General features: G+C 36.4%; 3 protein-coding genes across 3 annotated transcripts in view; 1 reads left to right on the plus strand and 2 right to left on the minus strand.

The window, feature by feature from the left end:
• Positions 1 to 27,305, minus strand: part of LOC120422903 (leucine-rich repeat-containing G-protein coupled receptor 5A-like) — a 172,933-nt gene that overhangs the window by 118,094 nt on the left and 27,534 nt on the right. The window lies entirely within an intron of this gene.
• On the plus strand, positions 2,472 to 3,493 carry LOC120422906 (collagenase-like). Its single transcript, XM_039586471.2, has 3 exons — positions 2,472 to 2,731; positions 2,787 to 3,186; positions 3,254 to 3,493. Exons 1-3 carry the CDS (start codon positions 2,511 to 2,513, stop codon positions 3,431 to 3,433), a joined length of 801 nt encoding a protein of 266 aa, XP_039442405.1. The 5' UTR covers positions 2,472 to 2,510; the 3' UTR covers positions 3,434 to 3,493.
• LOC120422905 (collagenase-like) lies at positions 6,614 to 7,741 on the minus strand. Its single transcript, XM_039586470.2, has 3 exons — positions 7,375 to 7,741; positions 6,910 to 7,309; positions 6,614 to 6,848 (listed from the first exon to the last, which is right to left on the minus strand). Exons 1-3 carry the CDS (start codon positions 7,707 to 7,709, stop codon positions 6,669 to 6,671), a joined length of 915 nt encoding a protein of 304 aa, XP_039442404.1. The 5' UTR covers positions 7,710 to 7,741; the 3' UTR covers positions 6,614 to 6,668.

Consider the following 27,305-nt stretch of genomic DNA (forward strand, 5'->3'; position numbering starts at 1 on the left):
AAAAAAAATCAGTCAAAACTTACATTTCAAAAGGGCCAAACTTTCAATATTATATTCTTGACTCCAAAATTGTTAAAATATTGTTTTTGAAAAGATCGTAAAATTTTACGAATGTTTCATGTTTTAACATTGAAAAATGGGCCATTAGTTACTGAGATATCGATATTAAAAAATGGTGGGTTGTTTGGGTGAGACTTAAAAAATTTCAATTTTCCTGTTTCTTTTTCTTTAAGCCTCTGTATCTCAGCAACTAGAGGTCCAATCTTCAATGTCGCTTAGACAATTTTAAAGCAATTTTTTTTTTTTGAACTTTAAAAAAACTGCAATTATTTCGCAAAAATCAAACTTTCGGTGGTTATATCTTGAAAATGGAGCACTTCATAAAAAAATCTGTAAAAAAAACTTATCGATGGCAAATTTAACTTTCACCCAAAAAAATTGATAAATTTATTTTGTATGAAATATTGTTTTTTTTTCCAAAAATCACTATTTTTCCAAAATATTATAACTCAGCGCCAGATTTTTTGACCATACTTCTCTGGCTCAAAAGTTGCGGGTTTTGTCCCCTAAAACATATAAAAAAAACTCTAAAATAAAAAAATACGTATTTTGGGAAATTTAGTTTTTGTGATAAAAATGTTGATTAAAAAATAGATTTTTTTTTCGAGAGCCTATTTTTCTCAATAGTCCTCAACAATACCTACAACTTTGCCGAAATCATCAAATTGATCAGAAAATTCACTTAAAAGTTACAGATTTATGAATATTTTCGTACCATTTTTGTATGGACAGCTGCCAAAATTGTATGGAGACTTGTTTGGGTGAACCAATGACACAAAACAGTTTTTTTTTGTCATAAGGAAGGCCCCCACAAAGTTTAATCCAAATAAAAAAAATACAAATAAAATCCATTTCCAGTTTTTATAGAGAATTGCTCATTTATAAAACGAGGTTTACCGAAAAATAAATTGATCTGGTTTACGGCTTGGAAACGAAAACGGAAATAACACGGAGAATATCGACTCAGTTATATTTGTTGTTTAAATAGTCAATAGTTAAAAGTTTCAGGAAATGACAAATAAAAATTACTTACGACGAGTGCAATGCGGTTGTGATAACTTACCTGAAAATGGAAAGAAAAAATGTTATTATTAGAACTCATCTAAAACTGTTCAATTTAATATTTTTATCCAAAACTGAAATCCGCACAGCAAATTAATCAATATCCCTTTCTACCAAACCCATTCATTTTCAACCCCCTTCCATCCCAACGTTGCATCTATTAAGCGATAGTAATCATTGTATGAATAAAACAGTAAACAAACTTTTTTTTAATAAATTGCCCATAATAGTGCAGCACCATTAGCTACTTAGTTGAGCTACTGGCCAGGTCGGGCTGGCAGCCTGACCCGGGGACACCCAATTACCCAGTCCCGAACAACAATTCTGCAACAGCAGTGTGCCACTTGGAGTGTGGAGAAGAGGGCAGGTGGGTTGGCATCTGTAATGGGTTTTTATGCTAAACTTTATGCAACGCCAAACGGCCCAACCGAGGGCTGTTTTGCATTCGCGACGACTTTGTCACCAGGCAGGCGCGCAAGCCCCCTGAATTGCTGCAAAAGCTGCACAGTAAGACACTGGTAGTTCAACGGTGATTGTTATCGAATGTCGTATTTACTGCTTAGTGTTTGTGGATGAAATTTCGTAGTTTTCAAAAAAAGTGGTTATTTGGAAACAAATAGCATTGTCAAACCATCAAGTTGTTACTGTAGTTGCATTGTGAAAGCAACAGTCCATAGCAGCACGTTATTAAATCGTCATCGGTGTCCGGGGAGTTGCCCTGTATGGCCATGGCCGGCCAGGTTCAACAGGCTTGAATACACTTTAAAGGTCCATTAAAGGCTGAACAGGTGAAATGCCTTTATTGTTCTCTGCTGGAATTCAGCGAATAAACAAATATTTACCCAACGAACGATCTAATCAAGCCAAATGGCCCGTACTCTAACATGTTACGGTACTCGAAACTTAAGGACGCGACCATTAACCTGTAGCGTACGGCGGCTGTGGCACGCGGTGACACACTTATTGAGCACGTAACAAGGACTCTATTTGTCGTGAAATCACGCAAAATGCTAATGGCCGAAGGCACTCAAAGCCTGCCACTCACGAACGTGGTGAAACTCGATATTTTTGTGCCTCCCGCATTTGTGAGCAGTCGTACTGTGAGCTATGAGGACGTGCTGGGCTGTTTTTGGTTGCGAGTAATCACGATTCTGTGCGGGATTGTTGCGGGAGGTTGTTGGTGGCTTTTTTAGGCAGATTGGTAAATCATTGTTAAAACTGAGGTTTACAATCAACGAATATTTTGATTAACACCTTTGTCTACTTATGGGAATATCCAACACGCTTAATCGTTATAATCTTATCGTAACTTTGGCTACGATTTGATAGCTTACTTTCAAACCACCTGCCATTCTTCAGTTCAATGTAAACAATCAACCCGTTCGGCAATGAAAAGTGCCCTAATTCTGTGCCTGTCCCTAGCGGTGGTGGCTTTGGCCATCAACAGTGATAATCCGGACAAGCGGATCGCCGAAGGCGAACAAGCCGAGACCAACGGATTTCCCTTCGTGGTTGGAATTCTGATTTCCGAAGATGAAGCCCACGCGTTTTGTGCGGGAATCCTCGTTACACCGGGTCATGTGCTAACCACGGCCAACTGTGTGATTCGGTGAGTTGGTTTATTCGTTAACGAAGCCCACCCTTTTTCTAACGATTTGTTCCAGTCAAACGATGCTGACGGTGCTGCTGGGATCAACGGACATAACCCGCATGTCGCAGTTCCTGCCGGTGACGCGAGTCCTGCTGCACTGGAACCATAGCGCAACGGTTATAAGCAGGGCAGATCTTGCGCTGCTAACGCTGGCCCGTGCCGCCAATCTGAACGAAAACGTTGCGGTAGCTCAACTTCCCCGATGGTCCCAAGTTGGAACCACCTTCGAAGGCTTCGGATCGTCAATGGTCGGCTGGGGTGAGAGTGGCCACCGGGTGGACGAGGTCGTTCCGCTGCAACACCTGCAAATTGTTCGCAATCCGATAATTAGCAACTCGGCCTGTGGAAGAACGCATAACTTCATCCGTGATGAGCACGTCTGTACGGCCGGCGATAATGGAGGTCCGTGTCACGTAAGTTTGTGCAATTATATAGTTTTAGAGTTGAATGCGCTGTGATTCCAGTTATTTATTCATTCAGGGTGACGAAGGAGGTCCAGTAATGATAACTGAGGCTGGTCAACTGACTGTAATTGGCATACATTCGTTCCATTTTACGGGCATTGGGGGATGTGAGCGAGGCCGGTCGGCGGTTCACACCAGGCTTACCGAGCATCTGGACTGGTTGGTGGAACACACCGGAGTTTATATCAGACCGTAAGCTTCTGGATTGTTGGTGATTGGCCACCTGTGAAGAATAAATCAGTACTTGCAAATGTGACGCAGAGTGATATCTAATCTTAAACGAAATCCATTCAGTGACGTGCCCTCTTTGATTACAAACGAAGACCGAATAATAGAGTGACAATCAAAAAAAATATATCTTGGAGGATATTAGTATTTTTTTCGTTTTTCAAAATCAGGTAGGGGACATATACCCATTTTAATCACACTAAGCCGTTCGACCAATTCTAATCACTTTTGCCGTTTTCCACTATTAAATCAATATTTTCAGATGTATCAACAATGAAAAGTTGCTTGCTCACTTTTATTTGAGCTTTTTAATACTTTGGAACAGTCAAAAACACTTTATGAAAGCTTTAATTCATGTTCAAAGTGCTGATAGGCCGATAATAGAAATAGGCTGAGAAAGGGTATAGTTCCCCTATCTGTACCAATTTTGACCTAAGTCAGTTAAACTATCGGCAGTTAAAAAGCAAAGCAATCCATTTTAACGACCCCCTGGTCTTTTGTGGGCTCTGTCTGCTCATTTCTAGGCGTCCGAAGGTTTTGTGTGGTGAGTCACCCAGAACCTCTTTTAAGCAAATGTACCGACGTTTTTCTTCCCCATCCGATAGAAGGCAGTCGCGCTAGTCAAAATTCAGAGTCGTTAGACTCATTTGTAAAAAATTGCGAAATTTTCAGGTTTTTTTAAAGAAAAAATATATATCCAAAAAGTATTAATTTTATCTAAAATATGCAATGAGGAAAATTTTCTATTTTTAAACAATTTCAGAAGATACTTAATTTTAAAATCATGAAATTATTTTTATTAAAGATATCAGAACATTTCCAAAATGATTCAAGTTTTAACATTGGAAATCAGACAAATAGTATCCGAGATATCGTCATTTGAAAATTTTAAGCTAATTTGGTGACATTAAATTAAATAATAAAAAAATAATTCATTCATTACATCCATCCAGATTATTGGGAAGGTTGAATCTCAAAAACTAATTGCCCGATTTTCAAAGTTGCAGTGAGAAAATTATAGCAAATTTTTTCAGCTTTTCAAATATATTAATTTAAGAAATGCTTTTGTTAATAAGTACAGTATGAGGGATGATATTCGGAACAGTTTACAGATCGGTCAATGTTCAACAAATCATGAAAAATCGATAATTGAACATAATGATTTGCTTTTACCGATTGTCCACGATCCATACAAAAAAGATTTTTTTGGATAGACAATTGTCCACGAAGGGGGGGGAGGGGGGTAACAGAATCCCAAAAAAATGTCCACGTGGTTTATGGATGGTCCCAACTTGCAAACGGTACATTTTATTTAAAAAAAACCAAAAAAAAACTAATTGTAAAGTACCGTAAACCGGGGTGCTATTGATAGGATTTCCAATTGTTTTTTAAATGTAATATTCAACTGTTTTTTTATTCAACTGGTACGCTCTCTTAAAAAAAATTCAATTATGCCTTAAAAAATAGTTCCATTGACAATTGTTATTTAAAGAACCGAGGTAACGCTGATAGTTTATGTGTTTTTTTAATAAATTTTAGCTTGATAGTGTGCAAATTGAACTGATAAATTTTTATTCACCGTAAGGCTACTTTGAATTAATCAACTGTGTTTTTTTTATTAAATGTAAAAAGTTCGAAATTTGATAAAAAATATTGAAAATTCTTTTTTTTGATAACAATATCAAAAAAAATCGCACTAATGCTCAAAATAGTAGTTTATGCAACAAGTTGCAAAAAGATGATTTTTTCAGCACGAGTCGTACATTTATCCAACGAGGTTCACCGAGGTGGGTAAATACGAAGAATGCTGAAAAAATCAAGTTTTGCAACGAGTTCCATACAACGTTTTTTGCAATTTCGAAAAACAATGATTGAGTGAAATTTTAAGTCAAATTTTCATGTATTTTGTCAATAAATTGTTTAAATAAAAAAAAATGTTGAAAAGTGTTACTTATCGAAACAAGTGCTGAAAAGTTCAACTTTTCAGCACCCATTTGAATGCTGAAATGTAGAACTTTTCAGCATTTATTTTGAAAAATGTTGCTATTCGATTCTGTTATTTTTGGTACAGAAAAGTAGGCTATTTTGTCGTTCAAGAATGACAGGAAAAGTAAGTAGTTTCACGACGGAATTGCAAAATAGTAGTTTATGCAACAAGTTGCAAAAAGAGAATTTTTGCAGCACGAGTCGTACATTTATCCAACGAGGTTCACCGAGTTGAATAAATACGAAGAGTGCTGAAAAAATCAAGTTTTGCAACGAGTTCCATACAACATTTTTTGCAATTCCGAAAAACACCCATTGAGTAAAATTTTAAGTCAAATTTTTATGTATTTTGTCAATAAATCGTTTAAATCAAAAAAATGTTGAAAAGTGTTACTTTTCGAAACAAGTGCTGAAAAGTTCAACTTTTCAGCACCCATTTCAGTGATGAAAAGTAGATTTTTTCAGCATTTATTTTGAAAAGTGTTGCTATTCGATTCTATTATTTTTGGTACAGAAAAGTAGGCTATTTCGTCGTTCGAGAATGACAGGAAAAGTAAGAAGTTTCACGACGGAATTGCAAAACAGTATTTTTCAGTCCCCAAAAACATTTTAAAAATTCTAAAACTTACAGTAACGCAAACACTTTATTTGAAATATTTGTTTCGTCAAATCATACATATTTTTAAAATTGATGATTGATAAATAACTGAACTGGTATACAATTCATTTTAAAAAACTTTTTTCATGCAAATGTAACTATGGCTTGTTATTTTATTTTATTTTTATCTTATTGAACCGCCCTCCCCCCCCTCCCTCTCGACCCCGACCGGCCAGAGCTGAGGGACAAAAAGTTTGGAAATATTTGCATTGGCCTTAACAAAACCTACAACTTTGCCAAAGACATCAAATCGATCAGAAAATCCTTTCTTAAGATACAGAATTTCGTACATTTACATATCCATTTTGTATGATCAGACCCAAAAATTGTATGGAGACTTATATGGAAACACTAATTATGCAAAATGGCTTCCTTTCACGAAGGAAAAGTGAAAATTTGAAAACAGACATAATTTGCGAAATCGTAGGGGACTACTGAAATGTGATATTTCTGTAGAAAATGTGGACAACTCTTTCTCGTAATAAGTAATAGTCTAACTCCAAATTGCAAATATAAATCAGTTCAGTTTTTAATTAATCGAGAGAGATAGCACGTCCTCTTAGGGCTGGATCACCACATCGGAGTTCTGCTCGATCCAGTCGAGGTATTCCGTAATACGAGTGTTGACCGCCGACCGGCCCCGATCACAGCCGCGAATTCCACTGTAGTGAAACGAGTGGAGTCCGATCAGGAAGATCCGTCCCGCCTCGCGCACCGTAACGGGGGCTCCCTCGTCTCCCTAGGGTTTAAAATAACAATTAGAAACGGTTGAAATTTGTCACGATTGGAAGCATTCTTACATTGCACGGTCCTCCATTGTCAGTCGAAACGCAGATGTGCGTGCTACGGACCCACGTGTAGGACAGCTGACACACCAGGTTCGAAGTCACGGTATCCATGGCCCACTGCAAAAACTGCGTCGGAATCGGTTCATCATCCCGGTTTCCGGTGTTTCCCCATCCGGCGGTGGTGGCCATCCAGTCGTTGAAGGACTTTTGAGCGTCCGATCGACGTGGCATCAGCACAGGTCGAATCGTGACGTTATCGATTGGCGCATCACGACTCAGCGTAAGAATGGCCAGATCGTCTCGTCCCAGCAGCCAGCTGAAGTTCGGGTGAATCAGGATGTTCGAAACCGAGATCAGGTAACCGATGTTGGCCATGTTGGCCGCGTTCAGCGCAACGGTCACCGTAGATTCACTGGAATCAAAAGATTCCTTCTAATTAAAGGACATACACTTGCCAAAACAACCAACTGAACCTACCCAGAAACGCAGTTCGCAGCAGTCAGCACAAATCGCGCCGAAATCAACACTCCGCTGCAAAAGCTATGGCCTGAGGTTCCACCGTGGATGAGCACTCCGGCAGCCCACGGGATGTCGGTGGGAGTGGCAATGGTTCCACCGGAAATACGCGACGACCGAATCTCATCGTCACTGAGTGGGGGCAGGCCAAACTTGGCGCGGAACTTGGACGTTTCCTGCAGCGTCCGAACCGTGCTCCAGTCAATTGATTTGGGGTCCAGCTCGGCGGGACTCTCGATGGCCAGCACGGCCGTTAGCAGCACGCCAAGTAGCGTAACTCTCAGCAGGGGGTTCATGGTTGGAGGGCGATTCACTAGCGTCGAATGAGCCAGAATCGGCCGGTTGGATAGGTTTTAAGCCTCGCGATAATTGCGATTCGTGATAAGATTTGAGCTGGAATTTCCGAATTCACGATAGAGGGAAGGTGACGTCAAAATGATGCATGAAAATCGCGATGTTGTTATTCCTTCACCATTATTCTTTTTCTAGAACAGTCAGGAGAATAACAGCTCAGACCATGCATTTGTTATCTTGTATAATAATTTCACAAAACAAATAAGTTTCATTGTTGAAGATGGTAAGCAAATATTTGATCAAAAGAAACAGAATGTGAAATAAAACTAACTACACCCTCCAAAGTAGTTCTTCACATTATCACTCCTATACATAGATGATTCGTAATTAATTTCATCTAAACTATAGAGATCGGATTTCTGAAAATTTTATAAATATCACTTAAATAGGTTAAAGCGCCAAAAAAAAATATATATTTTTTAAGTCCAAATTGTTCAAGAGATTCAGGTAGGAAATTCAGATTCGTACAAAATTGTTGAAGGGCTCCGATTCTGAATTTTGGTAAGCCGGAAAAATATACTCAGTAGAATTGAGAAAGTACATATCAAATGATAAAACAACATATTTCACCTCACTTAAACAAACCTCATTCAACAATTTTAGGAAACATACCAAAATGGTCTTTATATGATAAGTGACAGTTTATTCCCATCCTAAAATAACCCCACTTCAGTGCAACAGCATTTTGGCTTTATTGCGAGCCATTCTCTAAACTTTCTGATACATCCCCAGTAAAGGATGAGTCCCTCAGGGGCAATTGGCTCCAACAGTGCTGTACAGCCTGAACCGTTAAAATGCAAACACTAGTTCGCCTGTTGACGCCAGCACCACACAACTATAACCACCGGATACCAGCAAAAACGATAGCCAGCTAGGAAAAGTTTTGAGCCCCCCCACGACCGAAAACCGAAGGCCAATCCTCTGATTTCGCCCCCGGCCGGCCCGCTTTATAGTCCCACTTTCTGGGCCATTGAATTTATTTAATGATTTATTCCCGCAAGGCCGTCGACCGTCATTGTGCATTTTGCGAAATTACTCTCGTTCCCTTTGGTTTTACAATACAACCAGAGAGCAATAGATGTTGCAATGGAATTGTGTTTTAAAAGTCCTTTAAAATATTTTTGAGAAAATCCATTTGTCTGTGTATGGACAACTAGCCTGCCGAAATGCAAGTTCCCTCGTAAAGTATGAATTATGGGCGAAATTAATATTATATTGAGCAGCATTATGTTGCACGAGATAGCCAGCGGTGCATAGCGTCACTCGTCGTTGCCGTTCCACAAAAGGCACTCTCTTTTTGGATTTCCTTGAAAGGATACCCTCCTCCTCCATTCATGGTCGGTCGGAAAACTTCCACCACAATGAGAGTTCAAAATCGGTCATCTGAGACGCAAGATAAGCAGCCACCGAGCAATACTTCTTCTTTCAACATAAAAAAAACATTCTTCTAGTTATAAATCAACTTGTTGGCTCCAACTGCTCCCACGATATACCCGAATGGGCCAACTTGCTTTTCTTCTGTTAGAAATCCATCAACAATTGATTTGGTGTTGACAAATCAAAGTCAGTATTGTGGTCCTTTAGTGACTCATGCTGATTTTGATTCTGATCATCTTCCAGTAACTTTTTCACTTTCTCATGAAGCAGTTACCAGACCCAATAGTTCTGTGTTTAATTACCACAAAGCTAATTGGGACAGGTATCAGCATCATATTGAGAATAATTTAAATCATGATTTTATTTTAGAAACCAAAGCTGATATTGATTCAGCCTTGGAATCTTTAACTAATGCAATTTTGGATGCTAGGAATATTGCTATTCCTAAAGTCCAAGTCAAATTTGATTTTCCCATTATTGATGACTAGGCTTAGTGATTTTTCACGCTCGAAAATTGCAAATTTCACGGGGACCTCAATTTCAAAACACCAAATTTCACGCAAATTTCGCGGAACTTCAAAAATGTTAAAATAACTCTGAAAATCCTATGTTTAAACCACAGAAATTACTTTTTATGCTTCATTATGTATTATTATGTAAAAAAATCTTCCAATTTTCAAAAAAAAAAAATCCTCCTGGTTATTGGATGGGCTCTATATTTATTTTGAAACAAAATGTAGGGCACGCGTATTGTTATTTACTGAACTGCTTTTTTAATATTCGACTAACAAAGCTCAAATGTTTTCGCTAATTTGCTTCTGTTATATTATTTTACATTTTATTGAATTTCATATCATAGCTAGATTTGTCCAGTCAAAATGAGTAAAATAAATTGAATTTTCTGCGTCATTTAGCCCATAAAATATATTTTTAAGGGTTTTAGCTCATTTTTCAAAAACTAAATTTATAAACATTTTGCAAAAATAATATAATTTTTAACAAAATCGAAATTTATATTCTAAATGAGAAGAGAAAACAAAAAAGTAGTATTTTTTTAACTTTCACGGCAATCCACCCAAATAAACAAATATCGTTAAAATTTAACAGGCCCAAAAAAAAATTGTTATGTTTTTAAAATAAGATTCCAAAGATAAAAAAATACTCTTAATTTTATTTTGAATAAAACAAAGCTTGATTCTTTTAATTTCTTTCAAAACTATACCTTTCAATTAAAATAAAATTCAAATAAAATTTTTAATACAGCGAATGAAAATATTACTAAATTTTTTAGTTACTGAAAAACTCAAAAATTTCAACATTTCTTCAAATGGTTCATATCAACTTTTGACACACATATATAATCAAGCTTTTTAATTGAAAACTAATAAAATTTCTTTTCTTTTTGGATGAAATATTTATTAAGTTGTTAGGCTGGTACAAATTTTATTAAAAGATTTTGTCTCATCCCCCCTCCCCCTCCCTTCGAAGTTGGCCCGAAAAATCGGGGGACAAAAATTTTTTTTTTCGAAAAACTTAAAAATTTCAATGGATTAGCTGAAATAAATTTAAAATACATTCCCCTGCGTTTTTCATTCCATTTTTAGAATGTTTGGGTTGACTTAAAAATCTTTCGAATTTTTGAAAATTTTCGATGTTTGTTATCGCAAAATGTTTTTTTTTTTTTGCTAAATTTTTTGTTTTCGTCAAATCTTACAGTTTTGAAAACAAATGATTGCAAAACTACTGAACTTGTGTAAAATGCATTTTAAAACACCTTTTCCATGCAAATGTTGAAACTTTGGCTTGTTATTTCAATATTCATATTTTTTTTTATTTTTTTTGCCCATATTTGCATTCAATGATTCGAGAAAATTGATAAATTTCACGAATTTCACGCCGTCTACGAAACCGTCAACAATCATTAACCCTATATTAGTAATAAAACCAGGATATTCACTCGCTTGATTCTACAATAGTTCATAACATTATTTTTATTCCCTTTTGTGTTTAAGAAGTTATTTTATGAAAAATCGTTACATTTTCACACAAACATAAAATTTCACGGGATTTCGCGGAAAAAGCCAAATTTCGCGGATTTCACGCTGTCCGCGAAATCGTGAAATTTCACTAACCCTATTGATGACGATCTTCAGCTTCTGATTCGTCTGAAAAATGTTCGCCGAAGACAGTATCAACGTTCTCGTGATCCTGCACTGAAGCGAATTCAAAAAGATTTGCAAAAGGTTATTGACCACAGATTCACTCTCCTGCGAAATGAAAAGTTCGCAAGAGATGTCGAACAAATTAAACCTTATTCCAAACCTTTTTGGAAACTTTCAAAGGTTCTTAAGAAACCTCAAAAACCCATCCCTTCTTTAAAAGATGGTGATAATATTCTATTAACTAATGGGGAAAAAGCTCAAAAACTTGCTCAGCAGTTTGAGAGTGCTCATAATTCAAACTTGAATGTTTTGAGTCCTATTGAAAATCAAATTTCAATAGAATTTCAGAATATTGTTGAACAAGAATTTTCATCAGATGAAGTTTTTAATACGGATCTGAATGAAATAAAATCTATTATCAAAAAATTTAAAAATATGAAAGCCCCTGGTGAGGATGGCATTTTTTACATTTTAATTAAAAAATTACCAGAAGCAACTTTAAGTTGCTTGGTCAAAGTTTTCAACAAATGTTTTGATTTGGCATATTTTCCCAGTAGTTGGAAAAATGCCAAAGTAATTCCGATTTTGAAACCGGATAAAAATCCTGCTGAAGCCTCAAGCTATCGGCCCATTAGTTTGCTTTCATCTATTAGTAAATTATTCGAAAGAATAATTCTTAATAGAATGATGACGCACATTAATGAAAATTCAATTTTCGCTGATGAGCAGTTTGGATTTCGCCTTGGGCATTCAACTACTCATCAGTTGTTGAGAGTTTCAAATTTAATTCGAAGCAACAAATCTGAGGGCTATTCTACTGGCGCTGCTCTTCTAGACATAGAAAAAGCATTTGACAGTGTTTGGCATAAAGGTTTGATTGCGAAATTGAAAAGGTTTAATTTTCCGATTTATATCGTGAAAATTATTCAAAATTATTTGACGGATCGTACTCTGCAGGTATGTTATCAGAATAGCAAATCTGATCAACTACCTGTACGTGCTGGCGTCCCTCAAGGAAGCATTTTGGGTCCAATTTTATACAATATTTTTACTTCTGACTTGCCTGATTTGCCCCCAGGATGTCAGAAATCACTTTTTGCTGATGACACAAGCATCTCCGCCAAAGGCAGAAGCCTTCGTGTCATCACAAGAAGATTACAAAAAAGCTTGGATATTTTCAATTCTTATTTGAAAGAATGGAAAATTACTCCAAATGCTGCAAAAACTCAACTTATTATTTTCCCTCACAAACCAAGGGCTGATTTTCTTAAACCAAAAAGTCATCACATTATAAAGATGAATGAGGTAAATTTAAAGTGGGAGGATCAAGTGAAATATCTTGGACTTGGTTTTGACAAAAACCTTACTTACAAGGATCACATTGAAAGTATCCAGGTTAAATGTAACAAATATATTAAATGTTTGTATCCACTTATAAACAGGAATTCTAGACTTTGTCTCAAGAATAAACTGTTAATTTATAAACAAATTTTCAGACCTGCCATGCTTTATGCTGTGCCGATCTGGACAAGCTGTTGCTTAACCAGGAAGAAAAAACTTCAGAGGATTCAGAACAAAATTCTGAAAATGATTCTGAAACTTCCTCCCTGGTTCAGCACCAGTGAACTTCATCAATTAGCCGAAGTTGACACTTTGGATGTTATGTCCAATAAGATAATTGATGCATTTCGACAAAAATCATTGCAGTCTTCAGCTGCATTGATCCGCTCTTTATATAGTTTATAAGTTAGTTTTAAGGTATCCCTTTTCCCTTTTGTACATGTAGGACCTCCTACATTTGAAATCACTGAATAGCGAAAGCTACAATATTTCATGAATAAATGAAAGTTGCTAGTATTCAAAATTGAGGTGAAAAGTCATCGTTTGTGATTGGACACTCAATAATATTTTAACTGAATGAATGTACATGGAAAAGAAATTTGAATAAATATAAATTAAAAAAAAAAAAAAAAAAAAACTGCTCCCACGATAACCCCACCGGGTAGATTTGCATTCAGTTAAGAGCTCGTTGCAAATGGACGAGAAAACTACTTCGTTCTAATTAGCATTTCCCCGCTTGTCCAACATAATGCTCTCATCTTGGTCATCAGCTGGAACCACAAAAGCACACAACAGCATCAAGAGTGTTGAGATTCAATCTTCTGCTGGCTGCCCAGAGACCACGAGTAGCGTTTGCACCACCTGTTGCGCTTGACACTGTTGATTTCCGCTGGAAAACCAACTCCGTCCTTCCCGTCTTCGGAAGTCACACTCTTACAGATTTCCACCGTAGTTTCTGCTTTTCATTGTGCAAACATATAAACGAACAAGTGGGAATTCCCTGAGTGAGCTAAATCTGCTGAATTGTCATCATCGCGGATTGTTGGGTTGTGGTTGAGGGTTGAAAGCATGAACGGCACTGGAAATGTGAAATTAAGTTTTTTTTTTGCTGTTCCCCTACTAGGTTGGAACAGTCATTTAATGGACTATACGAGCAATTCCAGCTCAAATCAGAAATTTTTCTGGTACTTTTGTACCCAACTCTCTCCGATTTCAATAAAACTATGTAGACATGTTATCCTAGGCTTATATAAGCAATTTTTGTTAATATGGAGCCAGTTGCACTCCAAAATGACATTTAAGAAGGGTGTGTAAGTTATTTAAATATTTTTGCATTTCGATCTATAGAAATTAATGTATCTTGAAGCCGTTGCATCATATCAAAATTTGATTAAAGACAAACTTGTGGGAAATTCGAGCTTTCTGAAAAAAATACACTGGAAGAAAAAAAACAAACAACCTCAATGAGATTTTTCAATTTTTATAGAGTATATGACCCTATTTTGGACCTAGTACCTATTTTGAACCTATTTTAATTAATCGAGGTAGTTCAGGCTTTTAAAGTACGAATTCACTGAATCCAACCAACAGAAAGTGTAAGCAGGATCGTTTTGTAGCTTACCTCTTCCAAAAATGTTAACATTTTTGATTATTTACGCTTTTTCAGCCACTTTTTCCAATGCCATTCGTATTTCGTACCATTTTCCTAGCACAAAGATTAGGTCCAAAAATTCCAGCCTCGTTGCTTATCAGATTTGGCTCGCGACACCTTGATGATTTTTTTCTGTTTTGCACTGACACCAAGCAATTTCGTCCGGTTTCCGAGCCATGTAACTGTTGTTTATTCAATTCTTTTATGTTTTTCATCACTAAACCATTGAAATAACTATTCTATTATCGAAAAAAACTCAATTCAAAATATTTTTTGAAATCAGTCGCGTTGGATCCGTTTTTGGACCTACTTATCCGTCGGTTCAAGGCTATCACCAACACATGTATAACAAGGCGTTGTCAATTTATTTCGATATTTTATCTGATCTAATCTAATTTAATCTAATCAGACCCTAGCGCAGCCAATCTTTCGAAGGGATCCTGGAGAGTACCTTAGGTTAGATGACGCCTAGCACTCTTCTTGTCATTTATTAACGTTTGTAGTGCGCCATTGCATTAGAAATGCATTGAAACATCACAAGCGTTAAAGCGGCCAGGCCTACTGCGTAAAAGCCGTATCGCAGAGATGACTCGTAATTGGGTTGAGTTTGAGCACTGAGTGTTCGAACAACAACACAATTCTGAATCGACAGGGGAGGAAGAAGCGTGGGGACACACCACCATACGCTCCGGGATTTGGTTGTATTCGTTGGGAGCACCATGCTAAGAAGGTTTGGTACTCCGGGACCCTCTGGGATGGGACATTGTATTTCCACGAATGCCCTGGACACTATTTGCCATGGTTATAGCGCCACAACTCGCTCTCTGTAACAGTATTCCTAATTCCAGTCCACGGTCACCAAGTCGTCATGGCGTAGTGGTTAGCATTTTTGCTTACCAATCCAAAGGACGGGGGATCGAACTCCGCCTCGAGCGACTTTGATTTTTCGTTCATATTCATCATTTCAGATTTCTATGTTCTTAACTTTCTCGTTGGGAGCAGATGGGTATCGAATCCAGAACCATTCGCTTATAAAGCGAACACCGTAACCAGTCAGCCACGGCCGCTCCTTTCAATTTATTTCGATATTTCATTGAAATTAATTGATAGTTTTTAATTTAATATTTTGAATTGAATTTCTTTACTGTAATTATTTGAAATAAATCTAAGTTTTAAAAAGCAAATGATTAACAGCAACAACGAAAATATGTTTTTTAAACGATAAAATTGCAAATTGATGATAGAGATTTAGATGATTGTTAGGACCGATTGCAAAGTATCCCAAAATTTAAACTGATGTTGATTTATTTTTGTTGTAACATCATTATCACCAATTTAGCTTTTTGGTCAGTCACAAACTTATGGGAAATTAGACGAGCTTTTCGGTAAAAATATTTTTGAGACTGAAAAATCAAGTCTGTCATATAGAAATTGCAAAAAAAAAACATCAAAAAACCTATTTTTTCAACATTTTTATTTTTAAAACCGCTGTTACTTCACAAGGATTGGACTTAGGACAAAAGTCAATATGAAGACTTTTATGTAAAATTGTCTGGAGAATCGATTACCATTATTGGTTTAAGAAAATTTTGACGTTTAGAGCACTTTTCAAAAAAAAAACAGTTTCAGTAAATGATTTTTGTATTTTTTTAGGTGAGTTGCTCCATCCTGCATTTTTCGTGAGTCTTTTTGTAACATCTTAGGCTCTCTTCACAAAAAAATTGAACGAAAAAAAATCGTGGGCTCCCCCTAAAATTTGACTTTTCAACTTAAAAATCGAAAAATCTCGTAAAAGTAGATATTGTTTATCTTTCAGTGTATTTTTTTCGAAAAGCCCGTCAAATTTCCAACAAGTTTGTCTCTGACCACTTTTTGATACGATGCAACGGCTTTGAGATAGAGAAATTTTTAAATTCCGAATTATAAAAATATTTAAAACACTTACGCCCTTCTCATATGTCATTATCGTGTGGAACCGGCTCCATATACACAAAAATGTCTTATATACAGTATGTAAAAAAAGTATTTACACCCCTTGAGCACTATGCACATTTTGTGATGAAACATGTAAAGAATTTAAAGTTTGACAGGAACCTAGTACTACGTTTTGTTCAGAAACTCATGCCAAACATTTTGCTACAAACAGCTCATGAAAAGATGATTTCTATAAAAAGTTATATAACAAATACTATTACGAAAATAAAAAAGGTGCAAAAAAAGTTTGTACACCTTTCGAAAAATTAACATAAATAATGTTATTTGTTGACAAATCACCATAAATCCAGTCTCCTAACTCCAAATAGGCATCCTTGACTGATTAAAAAAATGATTTGGATTGAATATAAAGTTTACTAACTACTTAGTATAAAAGTTTATATAACTCTGGAAATTCTATATAAAACTTATCTAAACTTAATTTTGCAAACTTTTAATTCAACTAAATGTCAATATATACCATAGAATTGCTAAATAAATATTTTGGAGTGGATATAACACCGTTTTGGGGGTATTTGTATCGATAGAATAGATTTTTCGTTGGAATTTCGTACCAACCCGGAATTACGTCGTCGGAAAATCCGCCGGCATTCGAACCGGTCCATAATTCTTAAGTCAACCTATGTGGCATCGGAAAGGGCATAAAATTTCCGATCTTTTGATACCCATACATCTAGGTTTTCTATAAAACCCACGTTTTTAAATACCTGGGCAAAAAGTAAGTTTGATCCACGAGAACAAAAATTACGAAATTCCATACATTTTTGGCAGATTGCTCAAACAAAACCATAACAACGTTTTTACCTAGGTACATAAAATCGTGGGTTTTATAGAAAACCTAGATGTATGGGTATCAAAAGATCGGAAATTTTATGCCCTTTCCGATGCCACATAGGTTGACTTAAGAATTGTGGACCGGTTCGGATGCCGGCGGATTTTCCGACGACGTAATTCCGGGTTGGTACGAAATTCCAACGAAAAATCTATTCTATCGATACAAATACCCCCAAAACGGTGTTATACCCACTCCAAAATGTTTATTTAGCAATTATATGGTAATATATTGACATTTAGTTGAATTAAAAGTTTGCAAAATTAAGTTTAGATAAGTTTTATATAGAATTTCCAGAGTTATATAAACTTTTATACTAAGTTGTTAGTAAACTTTATATTCAATCCAAATTATTTTATAAATCAGTCAAGGATGCCTATTTGAAGTTGGGAGACTGGATTTATGGTGATTTGTCAACAAATAACATTATTTATGTTAATTTTTCGAAAGGTGTACAAACTTTTTTTGCACCTTTTTTAGTTTCGTAATAGTATTTGTTATATAACTTTTTATAGAAATCATCTTTTCATGAGCTTTTTGTAGCAAAATGTCTGGCATGAGTTTCTGAACAAAACGTAGTACTAGGTTTCTGTCAACATTAAATTGTTTAGATGTTTCATCACAATATGTGCATAGTGCCCAAGGGGTGTAAATACTTTTTATACATACTGTAAGCGTAGGATAACATGTCTACAAAGTTTCATTGAAATCGGAGAGGGTCGGGTACAACCGATTCCCTATTTGGCATGGAATTGTTCTCATGTGGAAAAAAATTACCGTGTCGATCACGATAGAAACACAATTGAACCAGCTAGAAAAATAAAATTCATCGAAAAAAAAAATTGCAAAAGAGGTGCGATGTTAATTTTATGAATTTTATGATTTGAGACATATTAACTCTTTTTTATCAATTAAATTATAAAACGATATCAATAAAAAAATATTTAAAATTTTCTTCCCATTTTCGTCAAAAAAGGGAAATTAATACAACAATCACATTTCAACCATAAATTTCTTTCAGTGTTGCCAATCCGTTTAGAAAGGTAGCACCAACTGATCTGGACTGAGCTCTCCTATGACTTGTGAAGGGTCAACGGACCGCCCCAACATGTGTCAACTAGTACACTCATGTTTTCCCTCATCATCCTTCCATGTGTTGAACGGAGAAAATCGTAGGACGGTGGTTCGATGATGGTAAAAAAAAGCAATTAAACCACGTTATCAGCAGCTTTATCTAAAGCGTTTTTTCTCGAAAAACTCGTGCAACCTACGGAGGAGGGGTAGATTGGCTGCCGGATGTCATACAGCTGTGGCCCGACGTGAATCTAGGTCAAACGTACGACAAGTGTTCCGTTCGGTGTTCGGTGGCTGTAGCTACCTGTTGCGGTTATTTGGTTACGATAAAAAGTGGTGACGGCGTTTGAGGTTGCAGATTTTTTTGTGTTGAAACTTTGAAGAATCTTTAAAAATGGGTTGGAATTTTGGACCCAAGTTTTTTTTCTTTAAAGATTCATTTGAACTAAGTAGAATTAAAAAAAAACGTAAGTTTAGAGCACCGCGTTTGTCACGTTCCGACACTCACCGCAGGTGCAACATTTTAACGTATTGATTACTTTGACAACATATAGAAATAATATGCAAATGACTCTATCTCCATCGAACGCACCACACCATGGGCTCAGCCCCACCCACTTTATGCTGGGGGACCTCCCCCTGCTGAGCAGGTGTGCTATTACGAACCGTTGAACTCGTGGTTGGGGGTGTGACCGACAAACCGCCTCCCCTCCACCTTTATAGGCCCATTGACTGACCACCACCGACGACCAACTCGACTGCGCCCAATCTGGTCTCAGTAATTAAACGAAACATGGCACCCAAGACCCAACGCTGTGCTGCGGCCAGAGTTTTTAATTACATTTTTATGCCTTCGCCGCGATAGCAAAGTGCTCCCGTGCTAGCTAAGCTATACGGATTGATTAAGTTTCGATGGACTAATCTCCGGGAGCCGCTTTTAATGACACCCAATAGTACTGGCCCATGCAGTGATGGTTAAAATACGGAACTGGACCGATTTCACCATTGGCTAATTTCCGATAAGCAGTGGCTGGATTGAAGAGCCGTTGAGTGGAATGATATCAATTAATTCAATTTTTCAAGAACGAGATTCCTTGCATCAAATTATTCTAAATTTACCGAATATACAAGCTCTTCCCCGTTCCTTTTGCACCATCGTCATTCATCTCTTTAAAAAAGTTACGAAATTTAGATTAGACTTAGTAAAAGTTCATGAAGCAATTCCTGCAAATTAGAATTATTTCCCACACATAAAGTTACTGAACCTCACAACAGTCTCCAACACAAGCCATCCGGAGACAAAGCCCACACACACTCATCCACCCAGTAGCTGAGAGAGATTGATGAAGTTGGGACCCAATCGGCTTAAGATTGCGACAGGTCCAAAGCCACGGCCGCCGGTTGACCGCGCGGAACTTTTATTACCACGCGCGTGTCTATAAAAACCGCGGAGGTTTAATTGCGTTCGTTCGGCTACTGTTCAGGAACCTTAGTCTACGCGAGAACCGCGTTGAACCGCGTTGATCCGGGAACCCAGAACCAACCTTCCGTGGACCAACTACGACGGCGCGTCCAAGAGGAGAAAGTAAATCAAGCGGAGATTTATTTTTATGGGGAGCATATTTTATGCTTTGTAAAAACGCATATAATTTATGGCCGGGCCCCGGTTCCACGCGGTTGACTGCAGCTTTCCGAACTCCTTAGAACGGATGGACGGCTGGAAGACGACGGGCGCAGTTAACAGCAGAAGCAGCAGCGTTGAAAGGTGCTGAGTTGCAGAGCAAGAGGCAAACTTCCGCTGCTGTAAAGTCGTTACACTCTGGGTGAGGTATAAAATATGTGAAGAATTTGGCCAAAGAATGGGATTGGACTATGTTTTTGCACTGGATCGAAGCAATTTGCCTTGGCTAATCCTTTGTGAACAAATTGAATGAATGTTATTTGTGGTGACGTTTAAATATTGCAGAGTCAGGTCGTTCATATATTTTTTGTTAACTTGAAAACAAATTTGAGCTTCAAGTATGATCAAATGGAAATATGATTTTTTGGGAAATGGTTTAGTAAGAGTAGAACCTTACAAACCTTTTTGTTTATTATGTTCAAAATATTAAAAAGAAAAATTATCTACTAGTTGATCTTTTAAAATTGAAACATTGATTTAAACATTTTAAAATTATTGAAAAGATCATAAAATTGCACATAAGTTAATTTTTTATCATTGAAAATTGATCCAATAGTTTTCGAGATCAGTTTAAAAATTATAAAAAAAAATAATCAACTCGGATTCTTTGTGGGGTTGTATCTCAGAAACTAATTGTCCGATTATCAAAGTCTCTGAGAGATTTGTAGGATTTAAGGCTTAATGAAGTATCTCTGAAAAACGAAAAATAATAAAATTTCCGAAAATGATAACCATGACGCCACAACGGCGCACTTCATAAAAAAGTGCTTTTCGATAACAGTTTATGTTATCATAACAAAATTGGTTATTGGTCTGATATTGATTGAAAGCCAGAACAACTTGAGAATAACATTTTTTGTTATGGAAGAATACCTCAAACTGTTATTGGGATGATCGGATTAGTTGTTAAAATAACAAAATTAATAACAAAGATTTGTTCGAAGAATAACTTAAAATGTTATTAGTCTGTTATTACAATAACAATCCAATAACAAAAAAAAATCATAACGGCGAATAACAAATCTTGTTATAAATAACATAAAATGTTATTGGCCAAGTATTTTCCAATATCAAAAAATGTTATTCCCAAGTTATTTCCGTCTGCTCGGGAAGCACAGGTACTATATGGTACATTCTACATGACATTTCTTTGAAGGAAAATTAATTATCTCTCCAAATATGGGGGAATTTCTTCTTTTATTTTGACACTAAAGCCAAAACGTTGAAAAAAACTTGGGATTTTTTAAAAAAGGTGCCGAAGAATCGATCATCACAGTTTTTTTTAAGCATATTAAATCTACCATCAAAAACTCTGTTTCTTAAAGCCTTGAATTGTGTTTGATTTATGATTAAAGTTTGTCAAACATTAAACTTTTGAAGCTATATTTAAAAAATGGAATTTTCAGTACTAAAGAAATAGTCTAGCGTGACGTCATAATCTCACGTACCCCCCTCTCCCCCTTGTCACACTTTGTCACACTTGCGACAAACCCCCTCACCCCCTAGAGCGTAACGTACTTTATGGATGATGCCTTACTTGCCAGTTTGCTTGTTAATTACTACAATTAAGGCTTCATCCATAAAGTACGTCACGCAAAAATCAGCCAAAATTTACACCCCCCCCCCCCCCTTCCCCCCTTTGTCACGCTTTTCTTATACACTCAAACCACGATGGTTTGACACCAACTGTTGTCAAACGAACGGGGTCACTTTTTAGTTTGACACCCCTTTTACACGGAGTTCACACATACTAAAAAACGTTTGCTTTGATAGTGTGCGTAAGCTCCGTGCAAAAAGTGACAGTTCGTCACTTTTTAGTTTGACTTTGACCAACCAACGGGGTACAAACTAAAAAAGTGTCAAACGAAAAAGTGACCAACCACCGGGGGTTGAGTGTACTTATAACATGCAATGTCACACTTGCTCAGACCCCCCCTCCCCCCCCCCTAGAGCGTGACATACTTTATGGATGACGCCTAATGAGCGAAAATTATTAAAACCATTAATTACTTAGGAACTGTTTATTTGCATAAAAAAAATTCGTACAAAAAAGGAGCGGCCGTGGCTGACTGGTTACGGTGTTCGCTTTGTAAGCGAATGGTTCTGGGTACGATGCTCATCTGCTCCCAACGAGAAAGATTAGAACACAGAAATTAGAAATGATGAATATGAACGAAAAATCAAAGTCGCTCGAGGCGGGGTTCGATCCTCCGTCCATTGGGTTGGTAAGCAAAAATGCTAATCACTAGGCCATGACGACTTGGTGAACCTGGACTGGAATTAGGAATACTGTTACAGAGAGCGAATTGTGGCGCTATAACCACGGCAAATAGTGTCCAGGGCATTCGTGGAAATACAATGTCCCATCCCAGAGGGTCCCGGAGTACCAAACCTTCTTAGCATGGTGCTCCCAAAATCTCGGAGCGTATGGTAGTGTGTCCCCACGCTTCTTCCTCCCCTGTCGATTTAGAATTGTGTTGTTGTTCGAACACTTAGTGCTCAAACACAACCCAATTACGAGTCATCTCTGCGATACGGCTTTACGCAGTAGGCCTGGCCGCTTTAACGCTTGTGATGTCTCAATGCATTTCAATGCAATGGCGCACTACAAATGTTAATAAATGACAAGAAGAGTGCTAGGCGTCATCTAACCTAAGGTACTCTCCAGGATCCCTTCGAAAGATTGGCTGCGCTAGGGTCTGATTAGATTAGATTAGATTAGATAAAAAAAATTACGTACAAAAAAATTTAAATTCACCCCTGATGACGGTACATACTTAATTTTTTTCCATAAAAAAAATATGGTGCTGTACACGGATTGAAATCCTGAAAGCTAATCCAGTAACTGTATGTTTTCGAAGTGTTAAACATGCAAATGTTTCGAAAATAGTTATTTTTCCGAATTTGAACAACAACGTTGTTGTTTATGAAAAAATTACAGCGAAATCGAGAAAAATGTTGAGAATTTTGAAATCATTTCAGCGTTTAAGAACTCAAAACATAGAGTTACCGGATTGGCTAACAGGATTTCCATCCGTATAAATTGCTGTTTCATAAAAATTCAAACTTTTTTTTAAATTTGCCTACACCTGAAAGTTGTTAATGAACCAGAAAAATGCATTTCAAATCGTTTTATTTTAACAATCCTGAAGTTGTTGAAAAACATATTGATTTCTGAGCTAGATAGATATAGATAGAGATAAAAAATTTCATTTAATATATTTTCTGAATCAATTGATCATAACAGTATGTCAGCACTTTTGATTTTTTCTTCTAAATATAAAAAATATTAGAATGATCTCACGATTTTCTTATTCCCTTCTCAAACAACAAGATGGACCTCATTGTTTAAAATTCATGTAGCTAACTAGAGCGCAAAAAAATCAATATAAAATATGTATGTTTATTACAAAAAACAGTTTAATTGTTTTTTTTCTGAAGAGCCCTGATTATAAACTACAACTTTTCCGAAGACAACAAATAGCAATTAGAAAAAAATACACTGAAATGAAAAATCAGCCCAATTGTTTTGCAATCATAGGTTTTCTTTTTTTTTTTTTGGCAGGGTGATCCAGCCGCACATCGTTGATGTCGAAACCTCTAAACTGGGCCCTCGTCCTGTCACGTCCGTCAGTAGTCTTGTCGTACATTACAACTAGAATCAGATCTGCCAATGAATTAGTACTCTTCGACCAAATAAACACTGACGCTGTATGGATCTGACTCTAGAATAAATGCACAGTTGTGTGTTATTCACAAGTCCAAAATGTTCAATTATTCATATGAGTCCAAATTTTCATTTACGGATAACTACCTAACTTGAATTGAATACAAGATTTAAAGCAAGCTATCCGAAAGCTACTCTTATCTCAAATCCCCGACATTTCAATTAATAGCCAAAAAAACGTTTCTTGTAAAACCTGTCTGGCTTCTTTAAAAAAAAAGCAAAAAAAAATGAATAACAGTTCATATTTACAAGTCGTGGATTGAAATAGAGACGACCATTTGATCGTCAGAATTCCAGTAGATCCTCGATTCGCAACAATGGTCGATACAATCATAATCCGACAACCGTTAGTTCAACAATTCAACGAACTTAGTCCGATATCATTTCACTATTGATTGATCGAGACTCTACGAAAATTTTGACAAATCATAATGGTTACTTAAATGAAAATCATCGATTCTGATAAAATTACTAAATTCACTGTTACTAATGTTGTCCCTAAATAACTAAAGGCAAAGTATTAAAAGTTGATATTTATAGTTAAAATCCTAAATTCTACAAAAACTAAATTTTTAAAAACCCGCATCCTAACCTGACACCCACATTAAGATAGGGAAAAATCACACATGTAGCGGTTCATTGTACATATGTGATATTTCCACTATCGGAGAATCTCCTAGTCTCGATGACAGCTTACCAGTCATCGATTAAGCCCTGAGACTGCGTCAAAGTGGGTTCTCGTAGCATGAAGTGGTGTCCATGTGTAAAAATGGAAACTTCAGCAATATACTGAACACTTCGATTTTAATTCCACATCGAATTAAATCATACTCTTTGCCAAACAAGCATCAAACCAATGACACTCATCATGACAAAGCCCAGGGTGTTTTGCAATCATAGTTTTTCAAAATAAAAATTGTTCTCAGTTGATATGACATCTACTTTCATAAAAAAAATTTTTTGCTCTCTAATTTCACAAGCCAATTTTGAAGGGGGTGGGAAATAAACCATGAAAAGTATTTGCAAAAAAACTGATTAATAAAAAATCATGTCATTTATGAAAAAAATTAAGCTGCAATGTTGGTCGTTTTTTATTCTTATTTGTTTCATAATTTTGTAGGGTTATTTCTATTGTTACAATTTAGATTAGAGAAAAGTAGACATAAAAGGATAAATAAATGAATGGTAAGATTATATTCAACACGAAGAAACATAAATTGGCGAAATAATTTCAAAAATGAAAAATGCCTCTAAATTGACTCTAAAACTCAATCGTGTGTTCTTGAAAGATTTTTTTCGGAAAACTAATTTAGAATCGAATGAAGGTACACGGAGAAAAAAGAGTTCCCAAAATCGTGAACAAGCGTTCATGAAATTGGGAACCACGAACAAAGTGTTCCAATTCCATGGTACGATTTTCAAAAACGTACCATGGAATTTGAACACTTTGTTCGTGGTTCTCAATTTCATGAACGCTTGTTCACGATTTTGGGAACTCTTTTTTCTCCGTGTATAGGCTGGCTATTTGGCAAAAGCATGACTAAAATTGATCCCCATGAAAAGTCTACATGAATTAACAAAAACAACAATATCATACAATAACAATATCATGCTCAGAAACATTAACATTGCTAGTTTAAAGAAAATCATTTCCTTCTAAGTGACATAACATCTATTTCTTTTGAAATGGTGTCCTACAAGCTCACACTGGCAGTTGCTCAGTCCCAAATCCAGAGCGCATCATCACCATCCGGCACAAATCGCATCGCGAGGCGAGATGAAGCACTGACGATAATGTTGATGCCGTGTTCCCGTTGAATCCGTTGGCCACCGTCGTTGGTTGCCAGCACTGGATATTTATTATTACCACCGTGTCGCTACATTCATAAAGATTACATTTTATTATGTTCGTATTTTCTCCAGAGACGTCGTCCGTTTGGTCCGTTGCCAGCCCTCCCTCGGATGGCTTCTTTTTCCTCCTCCTACACCTCTCTTCCTCTGGCAAAAGGGAAATGCATTTCTCCCGCCCAACATCTGAAGGACCATTTCGATCCGGAACCGGGCGGTGAAATCAACCGGTAGATCCGCGCGTTGCCACCACTACGAGGACAATTTGCTCGATGACCGCGCTCCCAATATTATAAATATTTTTTTATGTGCATAATAATTGCGCCAAGTGCATCGTAAAAATAAATATATTGCAAATGTTCACCGTCTGGAGCGAAAAAAGTGGAATTTCGCGCAGAAAAAAATATCGCAACATCGTTCTTATTAATTTCTTGTGAATTTTTTATCTGCTCATTCACACTCAACCACTTTTCAGTTCGCAGCAGTGTTGCCAGCAGCACGCGGTGATGTGGGAGTGCTCCCAGAGTGTTGCACTTTGACTGCAGCGGCTCACCTCATTTGCGGCTCGTGAAATTTTCGGGCGCGTTTTAATTTTTTGCTCCTCCAAATGAGTGCGAAATGATTTGCGTGAGTGATATTTGGCACGAGGAGTTTGGAGATTTACTGGCGCATTAAAAACGAATTGCTTGATAGAATTATTGGCTCATTTGTCACGTTGGATGCCTGCCAGCAACGGCAGAGCAGTTCATATTTTGCCACTAATTAGACAATGGAAAGATGTTGTTGTGAGCTTGCTGCGCACAGTCTAGACTGTTTGGAATTTACTGATTTTGAAAACTCTCCAGAGGGTGATCTTTATGTTGCCCCTCCCCTCCCCTCGGCCCGAAGGTCAAAAGATTTTTTTTTCATGTTTTGAAAATCAGTGATTGCAAAACAACTGGACTGCTGAAAATACATTATTTTTTAACTTTTTCCAAATTTTACAAAAGTTGAAACCATGGCTTTTGAATTCTTTTTTATTTTTTTATTATTCTTGAATCAGAAACAACAAATATTCAATCGTATATTAACTATTTAGAATATATTGGTTGACGTGTATTATTCTTTTTTTTTAGCAAATCGGTTACTTGACTATTTACAAACTTTTCTATGATTTGAAACAGTTTCTACAACTTTGCTCAAGACGATAAAAATATTGCGATATAGTGACTTTGTCCAAACCGGGAATTCCCGCTTCCTTGGATTTTTATAATTTGTTCCGGGAATTCCCGGAACTGAAAAAAATATGATCTAGAAATTCAGATTTGGTTGTGAAAATAGATGACAAGTTTACTTGGTAATCGATAATAATTTTAAGTATTAAAATTTGTAATCGGCATTTATCAGCATTAAGTTGGCTTATAAGGAATAATTGCTAAAAAAATAGTTTACAGATCCGCATAATGGCTAGCGCTTTAACACATAAACTCTCAAGCTTGAGAGAAAGGGGGAATTTGTATGGAAATTCCCCCTTTTTCTCAAGCTTGGGAGTTTAGGTGTTAAATATTTTGTTTTCTATTTTATATATTTTTACATTTACGATTTTAAATTTGAAATAAAAAATCACATCTAGAGTTTTTTAAAGGTCCTATAAGCTAAGCTATTAAGTGTTTCATATATATATAGGGCCTTTTCAAAAAAAAAACTAAATATAAAATTTATTTTCATCAAACACCAGAATCTTGGGCAAATAAGGACATATGTAACGAAATAAGACAGCTACACAGAAAATAATAATGTAAATTTGGAAGCTTTAATTTTGGAAGGTGGAATATTACCTCTTTTATGATGTAATTTTACCTCAATTTAGA

The sequence above is a fragment of the Culex pipiens genome, chromosome 2 (assembly GCF_016801865.2).
Source record: "Culex pipiens pallens isolate TS chromosome 2, TS_CPP_V2, whole genome shotgun sequence".
Lineage (NCBI taxonomy): Eukaryota > Metazoa > Arthropoda > Insecta > Diptera > Culicidae > Culex > Culex pipiens.